Source organism: Mchenga conophoros, linkage group LG1 (genome assembly GCF_057382185.1).
Source record: "Mchenga conophoros isolate Kocher_MC1m ecotype Shallow Benthic linkage group LG1, M_conophoros_male_GT1.1, whole genome shotgun sequence".
NCBI classification, from domain to species: domain Eukaryota; kingdom Metazoa; phylum Chordata; class Actinopteri; order Cichliformes; family Cichlidae; genus Mchenga; species Mchenga conophoros.
This window is the reverse complement of record NC_140526.1, coordinates 7,140,591-7,152,125: the sequence shown is the minus strand read 5'-3', so window position 1 is coordinate 7,152,125 and position 11,535 is coordinate 7,140,591. Positions and strand designations below refer to the sequence as shown.

General features: G+C 38.3%; 1 protein-coding gene across 1 annotated transcript; it reads right to left on the bottom strand.

Moving 5' to 3' along the window:
- Positions 1–51: 51 nt before the first annotated feature.
- tdp1 (tyrosyl-DNA phosphodiesterase 1) lies at positions 52–10,740 on the bottom strand. Its single transcript, XM_085296664.1, has 16 exons — positions 10,607–10,740; positions 8,054–8,647; positions 7,265–7,308; positions 5,836–5,891; positions 5,535–5,631; positions 5,374–5,408; positions 4,554–4,646; positions 4,090–4,260; positions 3,534–3,612; positions 3,162–3,338; positions 2,696–2,744; positions 2,467–2,533; positions 1,214–1,321; positions 759–861; positions 547–652; positions 52–283 (listed from the first exon to the last, which is right to left on the bottom strand). The coding sequence occupies exons 2-16, from the start codon at positions 8,643–8,645 to the stop codon at positions 210–212; spliced, it is 1,851 nt and encodes a 616-aa protein (XP_085152790.1). The 5' UTR covers positions 8,646–8,647; positions 10,607–10,740; the 3' UTR covers positions 52–209.
- Between the last annotated feature and the right edge of the window lie 795 nt (positions 10,741–11,535).

Here is an 11,535-nt window from a genome sequence, read left to right as displayed (position 1 = left end):
TTATGTTTAAATCTTATTCTAATGCTGAAAAACAACAACTGACATTGCAAATACACAAATCTAACAATATTTTATTTATTGGTAGAAATCATATGAGTATATGGTACAGTATAAAAGTATTCAGAAAAATGTTAATACCACTAACAACTAAACACAGTAACTAACAGGTACAGACAGCAGACTTTCAAATGAGACGTGTGTGCGTGTGATCAGGAGGGAACCCAGATGTTGCCGTGTGTGTCGGGAGCCTGGCTGTAAGGAATGTTCCAGATCCAAGGCTGATCTGAGAGCAAAGAAGGAAAAGAGTGAAGTAAAATTCAAAGTGTTGATACTTTGATTTACCAGATAAAAAGGAACATTATGCAGGACATAGAGTCAGGACTGGTGGGTGCTAGATCCACACTGATAGGGTTTTCAGAAACTATTAATGTGGATGAAAACACGCAAAAACCTCTAGGACTAAAAAAAAAAAAAAAAAGTCAACGTTGAAGTATTGAAAACTACAGTTCCTGGAGTCTAGTTCCAAAGCAAGAAAACACCCAATACCTTTAGTAGTGTAGGATGTAGGGGGGAGATCGAACGGCACTGGGAAACCCGAGAAGGACGCAGAGACCGGAAATGGATTTTTGTCAACAGAGAATGTCTTCATGCCCTGTAGGGAGACATCCATCATGTAACTACACATCGGGTCTTTTATAATAATGATAAAAGGTAATAGAAATTTTTTTCTTCACAATTAAATTGTATGTTGCTCTTACAAAGGCGGACGGCAGATAGAGGACTCCCAGCTCATATGAACGCACCATCATCTGAGTGTTGTTCTTCTCTAGCGCACCCCATGCTGCCTTGGAGAGATTCGCACTGAAACCCACCAAAGAGACAAAGTGAAATTTTTTATTACAGCTCAGGCGACCAGGAAATGATCAGACTAATGGCAAATACAATGATACAACACAAGATGCAACCATTACACAAGAATATGCTATCACTGATTATAGAAAACAGAACAACTAATTTTATCAACCACATCGTTGTATTACTATTTATATAAACACAGGAAAAGATAACTATAAACGCATACAACTCTTAATTCTGCAACCCACAAGAAAAGCGTATTTCTAGTCTAGCATGAAAATGTAATTCTGCCTGTTTTAGCAGTAAATGCTATATGAGAAATAAAAGAACAGATGCAAAGACACACACTAACACAAACCTTGTGACAAGGAACCAGGCAAGCTGAGAGTAATCTTGAGATGCCCTCATGTATGTCTTGATATGTGGCATGGCGTGACTCCTCCCCGTTGCTTCTGCCTTCCAGCGGCTAAAAACAACCACACACAAGAATCCGCGGATCACTTAAAAGATGTGTGCAAACTGTACCAAACTTTTTTGGGTGCAGGAACTGGTTTTATTTTGTTGTATATATCCATATTGTTGGACATAAACTGGTTTGTGGCACAAAAAAGGTTGGGGACTGCTGTTCCAAAACATACAGAGAACGCAAAAAGCAAAAGTCAAGGCCTAGTTACGGCCCACCTCATGCATGGAATAACTCGGACACCTGGATGTCAAATATAACCCAGAAGATAACAGAGCAAACCATATGTGGCCATCAGTTCAATGTTTTTCCTGTTTTTGGGAATGTTACGTTATGGCTAATCTAAATACATTTTCTCATATCTCAATAATTGCCTCAATAGGCAAATCCCAGTGTTTCTGCTAGACCTGAAAAACCATTATAACTCTGGTCATTTAGCTGTGTTAGCTGATCACTGCTCTTAAAGTACAGCTGCTCAGCAGCAGCTCTGAAACTTCCAGACTTCAGGCTTTCCACCTCATTAAAATCTCAACTAAAAAACTTTTCCACTACCAAATTTCAGACTAGCCCCAACTTCGAGATTATGATTTATGTGCAGTATTGACCACCTCTTCAGATCAAATATTGGGTTTAAATGTTTCTCATTTGTTTAAAGCGTTTAGTAATGTTACATTATTAAAACTGTTTTTAAGCACCTCAGTCAGTTCATCTGTTTTAATTTCTCCCCGATGTTCTTCAACACTTTAGTTGCCATCTGTTGTGTTTGTGCTACAGTAATAAATTGTGGTCCCATATGCACACTGAAATTAGATACAAGCTAATAATCTTAGATAATTCAATAGTCCAACTCAACTGTTTATTTAAACTGGTATGTGCAGTGAGTTATTTGGAATCAGCCGCACTATTTGCTTTCCTTCTGGTGCTCCTGAACTTCTCTGATTCTTCTGAGCTGAGTTTGTTTTTTTGCTTTTATTTACTGATTTGTTCTGATTTGTGATCAACCTGAAAGATTCTGTGTTAAAAACAGATGTGACAATAAACAAAAAAAAAAAAAGGGCTGGAGACTGCAATCATACTTGCACACTAGAAGTGACTGATTACTGCTGCGCCCTAACAGCAGGACTGAATTTTGCTTTGGTAGAACTTACTGAAAGTAAGAATGGAGCCAAAGTTGTTTCTGAGCTGTCTGGATACTGTAGGGAAGAGAGCCTCCAGCTGGAGGACAAAAATGTTTAGATTACAAGTAAATTCACAATAATAAAAACAGAAATATTTAAAAGCGCAAATTGAAAATACTAAAATTAAAAGTATTCTGAAGAAGTTTAGTTTTTATATGAGTTATACTGTATTTGAAATGTGAGTAAAAAGAATATTTACCTGGATATCCCTCTAAACTTGTCCTCACATTTTCTACTGATGGATAAAGCTGCAAAAGAAGGTCCCATTAAAAACTTGTTTTAGAAATATAGAGCTTTGTAACTTTTAATAAACTGTGGTCAAACATAGCAATTGCCTAGTAATTATTAATGCTAAAGAACACAAAAGTCATAAAATGAGCTAAGTGGCTCAATAATGCAAGCTGGAGAAATATCTTCTCAAAGTTTTCTAACAAAAGGAATGACCGGAAGTAAGAGTGGAACAACAAAACCCTGACTATATACGAAGTGGGCAACTGCTTGATTGATTATTTAGTGCTAAAGTTTTCAAATATATAAGAAAAAAAAAGTCTGAAAACCTGAGTGAAAAAGTTTCCTGTCTTAATAAACTCAGTGACTACAGCAGACAGTTCTTTTAAATCTGATCATGCAGCAAACAGCATTATCTTTGCTGTAGTTGGACAGACCAAGTGCATAGGAGGGTCTGGGCGAAGAGAGGATTTTCCTAGTGTGGTCAGGGTGCGCTGAAATTCCCCCGCCAACCACTTAGATTTATCCAATCCCATAGAGCCGATGCTGGAAAACTGGCCAATCACTGGCCACCTTTCCTCGCCAGGAATAGGATTTGTATGCTCGTACAACAGCTTAAAAACAAACAAACAAAAAAACAGAACAAGGGAAAATCCAGTCATATGTTTTGCATATTATAGCCATTTTCCTTCTAATCACTTGCATTTTGCAGAAAATTATCTATTCTATAAACATTATAACCCAACTTTTTAAGAGCAACACCTCAGTGGTGATATAGTTACACAGTAAAGTTGAAGGGAAATCGTTACCTTCCTCAGCCTCAGGTGGCCCCAGCGCTCCATATCTGAACCTACATATCTTCCTGGGGTTGAGCCAACTAAATATACCCTGATAACAGAAGACAAAGGTAGAACAAACTGTAATCTGGGCATTATTGCACTGATTATATTGTTCTGTCTCTTTGCATCTCAAAAAATAAGATAATAGGATATAAGATAAGATTGGATACATTGTCAGAGCTGGGAAGCTTCTTCGTTACAGAAACCAAAACTTAAACTACTTATAATAAAAGTTAGACTTATACTCTAAGCCACTTCATTTCATTTATTTCACAAACTGCTGCTCTACTGGGATTTTCCCTCACAGCCATATCTTTCAGCTTTATAGAGAATGATCCAAAAATGAAAAAAAAAATCCAGTGACTGGCAGTTTGAAAAAAAAAAAAAAAAGAAAAAAAAAAGCCTTGTTGGTGCTAGAGGTCAGAGCAGAAAGACCCCAGACTGCTTTGAGTTGGTAAAAAGGCATCAGTAACTCAAATAGCCACTTGTTACAACCACGAAATACAGAAGAGCATCTTGTGTATACCTGGTCTCTGACAGGTCATGCTCTTTGATTCTCTGGATCCACTCTTCAAGTTCTGGAGCGCGGTACGATGCCAGATACTCCAGCAGGTCCCTCTTAAAGAAGGTGGGCGACTCACCAGCGCTTGCACTGCTTTCCTTTGGTAACCGAGGGAACAGAGGGCTCATCCACATCCTAGGTTGGGAAAAACTGATTTGAGGACATTTTCACAACCAAGCGACACATTTAATCACAATATGATTATTATTTATAAGTCTCTATACTTTTAAAGTGGCTCATAAGAAGTAGGGCTAGTAGTCCAACTTGCAGACTCCAAACCCTTCTTGAACTAGAAGGGCTCTTTTTCTCTGGTGATAAACCACATTGCTACCAAGCGGCATCAAATTTGGCTTGGTAGTCTTCCCATGTCCTTGATAACAGACAAATAAACCACAACAACAACAACAATAAATAAAGAATAGACGTACCCTTGTGTTTTCTGGTACCAGTCAGCTCTGATGAGATTAGAGGTCAAAATGATGACTCTGAAGCCTTCCTCATACCACAGCAACATCATTTTCCTGATGACACACAGCAATACAATACAACAAAGAGCAAGCTAAAAGGCCTATAATATCTGCAATGTGGATCATATAAACGTAAACATATTTTCAATGGACTGTTTGCAGTCTTGTGAAAAGTCACGCCCTGATTAAGTAGCTTGTAAAACCACTTCCAGTAGCAATGACTTAAAGCATTTTTTTTCTGTATGACTTTATCGGTCTTTCACATCATCATATCTCACACCATCTTTACTATAGTGTTTATCGAAGAGCTTTTAATGCCACATAGAATAGAATTTAATACAATTTCTGACAAGAAAACAGCCAAAATGACAACAATGATGCAAAGCCTGATATGGTTACATAACAGTCGTGCTAGTTTGTAGTCAATAAATTTAGATTGACTTTTTATGCTCATTTACATCTGTATTTTTATGCTTTTTTTTTTTTATTATTCTTCTGGGGTAGCTTTGCATGACCAGGGTAGCTTTGCATGACTCACATTCACTTTGTGTATGAAACAAACAGTTTTAGCTCTTTCCTCTTTAAAACAACTTTCTTCTTATTGATTTTTCCTCACAAACAAAAGCACAGCAGGTGTGTTGGGCTTCTGTGCTTACAACCTGGATCTGTACAATGTCATAGACATTGGAAAAAAACAGTCTAAAATGGAGTTGATATGTGAACCAAAGCCTAAGGCTTTAGATTGCTCTCAGCACCCCTTTTAGACATCAACAATGCTTACGTATGGTGAGTTCCAAAAGCAATGTCCAGCTTGGCCTGCAAAAATTAAAAAATGATTACAAATAAAAACATTAGCTCAACCTAAACGGCAATCCAAAGTGGAAATAATATCAACCATTTCCCTTTGATAAACAGCTGTTTCCTGTGTGGGCCAGCCTGTACCTGGCAGAAGCGCACATGTGGAAAGGGCTGAGCCTGCTGGATGAGTCGAGCTTTGGCCTCCCTCTTATCACCATGTACGATCAGAACTGGGCGATCCCTGAAAACATAAACACAGAGTTTAGCTTTCCCTGCACCATTACCTTCCTCCACCCCAGTGTACTTTTCACCGCTCAATGGTCTGACTCATTTCTCTCATTTTACTGTAATTTTTAATTTAATAACGTTTTTTTTATATGAATATCATCAGACCTGAGATCTGGGAGTTATAGTACAGTGACAGGAAAGAAGAAGCAGAACTTACCTAAACTCTGATGGGTACTGCTTCACCATCCAGGCAATATCAAAGCAATAGTTAAACTATAAAGAAAGAGAGTGGAGTTTATAGCCATACTTTTACTTCTTTGCAATGTCCCAAGTTTTTCACCTGACACATGAAAAGTAAAGTCATCAAATTCATCCTTAGGGATCTGTCGCATGTTTCATTGTAACCCATCCAACAGCTGCTGTTTACCACATATTTCCGCATATTACCGCATACACAGTATGGAGACCAGGGCTGTGGTTGGCTAATCGGGTTTGTTTAGGAAGGATCCTAACTGAGTTATACATCTGAAGGCATTAAGAGCCAGTTGCATTTTCTAAGAGCTTAAGAAATGTGTGTCAACACCACCTTTATCAGCTCCTTAGGCAAAGAACACACTGGACCATCGCTTATGAAAGGATTGAGGATAGAGGATAATAAGGTCATTTCACAATTTACCATCAGTCACCAGCGTGACTGATAAGTTATGTTGGTGACCTAGATAGAAATTAATAGTGTGTTTTCAGTTTTGTTCATAAACTGCTGATATATTTTAAGCCTTTAACGGCAGCCTGTTAAACCCACAGGTGAGCTATGAACATTAAGCTGCTGTAATAAAATCTGCTTCTCAAGAAGTTATGATCTTGCGTCAAGAGCGTAGATTTTTATATATAATAATAAGATATTTTCTATTATATTTAAAGTGCATTAGTTCTGCCCTCAGCTAAGGCAGTGCAGTATTTTGACTTCAGACTTCAGTCACAGGAAGCTTTAATAAAAACAGGAGCTACACTGGAACCATTCCACTGGGATGTGAAAACATGAGTGGACAGGATGAGCAAATAATCTCAACGTGGCAAACATTTCATTTCACTTTATAGCCTGTTTCTTCCACAACACCTACTGTCATATTATTAAGCAGGTTTTTGTAAGCACAGTTGGATTCTCTGATCACCACAGTTGTTTTTCCCCCCAACTCCTTATGAATTCTCCTCCACACATCTTCCCTGGACTTCATTTTCCACTGAGGTCAAGGAAAAGTGATTTGGAAAATACACAGGGGTAAATTTTTTCAGAAGCCCAGTAATCGCTGTTTCGGTCTGAACACAGTGGATGAGAGAAACGATTTCCAACCTTTCACTAGAAAGAATAACATATGTACAGAAAGGTAAACATTTTTTTTTAATGTTTTGGGGCTTTTTTGGAGTTTTGTAGGAGATGTGACTTTAACAGGAAGTCAAGCAGACATGCATTTTTTTGATTTGCTGCCCTTTTTTCTGAGTGGACTTTTTCTTTTGAGAAAGTGGATTGCCATGTGTGAACTATCAGGGATAGATGGTTGTTGCTTTTTGATTGTTTGTTTTATCACTGTTGTTTAAAATGAAAACATCTGTGGAAAGAAAAAGAAGGCATAATTATTTTTACTCACCTGAACCGATTCTTTCAAGGTGCCAAATAATGGGGAAAGAATGTCTAAATAAAAGGAAAAAAAAGTTTGGATTATGAGTTAAAGCCAAACCATTAAGCCTGAGGAGTTTGCAGCAGAGACATGTCCAAGGGGAAATCACAAAAACAGCGGAAGTGAAACTAAAACCAAGATTTCAAGAGCTGAGCCGCAAATGGCAAATATAACTGCCAGTTTCCCTTTTTTGTTGTTTTTCTTTGCTCGTCGCATTGTTCGCTGTGCCTTTGACAAAGAATTTGTCACTTAGCAGATGGCTGCTCTCTTGGGTCTGCCAGATGTTGCTTCCTTTGATGTTTTATCTCCCTGATGTCTGCAAATGACTGCTGAAATGGGATAACTAAACTTCTCGCTACATTACTCTAAGGTCTTCACCACAAAGGATAAAGGGCTTTAAAATGGTCATTTTTGTGAACTGGTACAATGGTTGTACCATTGTACCAATTCACAAAAATGGAGACAATGGTTTTTAACTTTTCCTATTTCCATTTGATATGTATATGAAAAAAATGCCATCTCACCATGGTAAAGAAAGGTTCAAAAAGTTATCGCATCCACTCCTAAACTTTTTCAAATAAATCCATAACTGTGAGTAAACCTGCTAACAAACAGAGAGGAAAAACAAACCAATCACATAAGCTCTTTGGTGAAGGTAATAAAATGAAATAAAAAAAAACTTTCCCTGCTAGTTTGAAAGCTCTAACCGGTAACCTGTCTCTTCACCAGTGTCTGAAGCTTTGTTCTCTCTAAACTCACCCCGGATATGCAGAGCGCCATTGTTGTACTTCTTTTCCAGTCCTGTGACTTTGTTGAGGTAAAACCTGTAGGTGTCATTTAGTGGAGGAAGACGGGATTCAAAGAAGTCATCGGGCTCATCGATGTAGTAAAGTCGGCCGTGAGGACTTGGAGGACGCTCGCTCTCCACCTTTGGCTTCTTTGTTTTGGGGTTTGGAGGCGCCTTCTTTGGCAAGTCACTCAAACTCTTTCCCTTCACCTCTCCATCATCTTCATCACTATCAGAGAGAGCCCAGCCCGTGCTATCTGACGCCACTTTCTTGCGTTTTCCAGCCAGTGAAGGGCTGGTTTCATACTTCACTTGGTTTAACTGGTTCTTAGCGGCTGACTGCCTGGCTTCTGAGCCAACAGCGAGAGAGGACACCGGTGGTTTGGCTGGCTCTGGTTTCACCTCCACGGGTGGTGATGGAGTAGCAGATCGGTAGGAACTGTGACTGGACTCAGTGGGTTGACGGGAACCAGATGTTGCAGTCCCTGAAGGAGGAAGAGCCTCATCGTCATCATCATCACTGCTGGAGATGGTCCACTTGCCGTGCTGACTGTCCTGAGACATGCCTGAATCATAAAAACAGAGAAGCCAAGTCTATGTCACACACAGAGACACAAATAGCTGAAACATCCACTTTGAGCTTCCATTATAAACATATAATCTATGAAATTGGCAGTAAATATACAATTTCAAGTGAAGCTTAAAGAATTTTAGAAATCTAGTGGGAATCATTACTGACAATGAGAATGGTTTGCAACTGAGCAAAAGTCTTTATTTTGCCTTATCTACACTACTGGGCAAAATTCTTGAGCCAGCCCTCATTTCTTTATATTTTGCTTCCAGTGGAGCCAAACTCCCTTGTAATTCTTTTACAAATTGAGCAATACTTCTCCAGACTCTCTAAAGGTGTTTTAAAGTTTTTCTTTTTCACTCTTCTTCATCCAGTCTTTGTACCTGACCATGTTTAGAGGAATGGTTAAGCCACTGATCCATGAGTCACTTAATCACATAAGAGCACATAATTTAAGGAATTACAAACAACTTAGCAGTAGAACAAATATTAAACTGTATCTTTCAGCACTTTGTTACTGACACCTATTCACAAAAACACAGAATTTACTCCCATTTCTTTAGTTTCATCTATAAAAAATGCCAAAGATAGCAGCTTGACAGGGATGAAATAGTATTATTTCATGAACAAGAACTATTCCAAAGAACTATTACCCAAAAACCTGGGAAATCTCAGCATAGTGTGCAGTGTTCTTAAAGAAAAATGAGGAAACTGGACAAGGGGAGGATAAAAGAAGAAGTAGCAGGTCTATAATTCTATTTGCAGTAGACGAACATTATCTAAAAATAAATCCCTTAAAAAAAACAGAAAAAGGCCAGACACAGGCCCCGAGAAATGTATCTGGACCCTCGGGTGATCCATCTATTCACTGTGTTCACTCAAGCCTCATCATAAATGGTCTCAGCCTAAGGGTGGCTGTCAGGAAGCCATTCTTGAGGAAGGGAAATGGGAATAAAATAAAAATACACAGGAACTGTAGTGAAAATCAGTGGCAACAGGTCTGTGTAGAGAAGTCAGTGAGTATCTACAGCCATCTGTAAAACACAGTGGAGGCTCTGCAGTGGTTTGAGGCAGCATTTCAGTAGTGTCGGGTATCTTGTCAACACGGATGGAATTATGAATGGAGAAAAATACCATCAGATTTCGATCCAGCATGCAATACCATCTGGAAATCATCTGATTGACATCAGCTTCTTTTTGTTCTGCGTGACAATGATCCTAAACACTGTCAGTATACTAGAGTAAAGGTATACCTGGATATGAAAACACACAATAAAGGACATTAATTGGCCTTCCTAGAGCCTGGACCTCAACATTATTGAAGCAGTGTGGGATCAATTTGAGAGAAAATAGGACAAAATGCAGCCAACATCAAAAGAAGAGCTTTGAGTGTTTGTTTCTGAAGACTGCTTAAAGAAAAGACAAGAACGCTTCCCGAAAGAGTTCAGGGTGTGCTGAAGAATTAAGATAGAAGAATAAAAAATATTGACTTTCACGCTCATTAGATTTTACAAACTCCACCGTTGCCTTATACGCTGCATTTACATCCAGCTGTTTCAATTAATCGCTCTACCTATTTCCCATTTCACTAGCAACATATATAAATAATATTAATAATAATGAAGATAAAAAAAACAAGGGGTGGGTCCAAAATTGATATACAGTACTGTAAATAAAGACAAATTTAAAAAACAAAACAAAAATAAATAACAGTACAGAGAGCGCATTTCCTGTGATCACACTGTTGTATTAAAAACAGGTAAAAGCAGGCCTCATGCAGTCGTGCAAAACACCACGATCAGACTACATATTTGGCTGGCATAAGAATGAATAAGTGCATAAATTCACACAGCAGAGAAAGCAAGACGGCATTTATGAATCAACAGTGCAGAGGTGTGCAGACTGTGGCTGAAAGCGGCACTGCTGTACTGAACGAATGCACTCTTTGTTTTACCGGATCAGATCAATGCGCAGTGGCGCGGGTTGTTTCTGCTGGAAGAACAGACTCTTATCAATCCACCGCTACCAAACTTTACACAAAACATTCATAAAGAGAAACCACGGTGCAGGAGAATCACAAGCAGTGCGAGTCCGTGTGGGAACTTGCGCTCTGTCATTTAGTTCCGCTATAACGACACCGGATCCAGATGCAAAAGAGTTACAGGTAATGCATGTTGTAGGCACCAAAGATTGTATGAGGTTCATTAATCTTTCTTAGTTAACAATAAAAACCTGTCTGAATACGTTTCTCACCTGTGACTGTGTATAGATGGTTCTGTTTTGTTTGAAGTGGCAAAATTACTGTTACTGCTATCCAGAAATCCAAAAGTCACTTATGCCTATTATATGCCTATTAAGTGCAGATAAAACACGACAGAAATACACTAATATTTCAGTGAGATATAAAGTTAAAGCTAAATGATCAAGGATTAGCCAGTTAATGCAATCTTGAAGCACTGTTTAAGTATTGTAATTATTCTTTGACAACATCGTTAGTCGGCATGTTAGAAAAGACAGACCCTACACAGGCCTAGAGCTGAAAGATGAAACAGAAAAACATTGTATTGAACAGAAACTATTATACATATTAACATCAATATAACATTAAAATAATTTTATGGGTCATATTTCCTGCAAAAATACCAATTTTCTTTATCTTCTTGACCTTATAGTTATTAATGAAAGCCAAGAGAATCGCAAAAGGGTTGATAAGATACAAACTGTAAAGGTGCGACTTTTGACTCTTGGTAAATCTTCATAGATTTTAACTAATCTAAGTTGGTAAAAATGGAATTATGTGAAATAATTTGATTTGAACAACTGCATAGCAGACGATTGACCATTACAACCAGAAGAGGGCAGTAGTGTAACTCAAAGGGATGT

Bases quoted from the DNA above. Each gene is read 5' to 3' on its own strand.
- tdp1 (XM_085296664.1), bottom strand. From the start codon at position 8,645: ATGTCTCAGGACAGTCAGCACGGCAAGTGGACCATCTCCAGCAGTGAT. The intron at 1,322-2,466 runs GTAAGTTCTACC...GGTTGTTTTTAG, and splicing joins TGGCTCCATTCTTACTTTCA to CCGCTGGAAGGCAGAAGCAA. The intron at 862-1,213 runs GTTTGTGTTAGT...GGTGGGTTTCAG, and splicing joins GCCTGGTTCCTTGTCACAAG to TGCGAATCTCTCCAAGGCAG.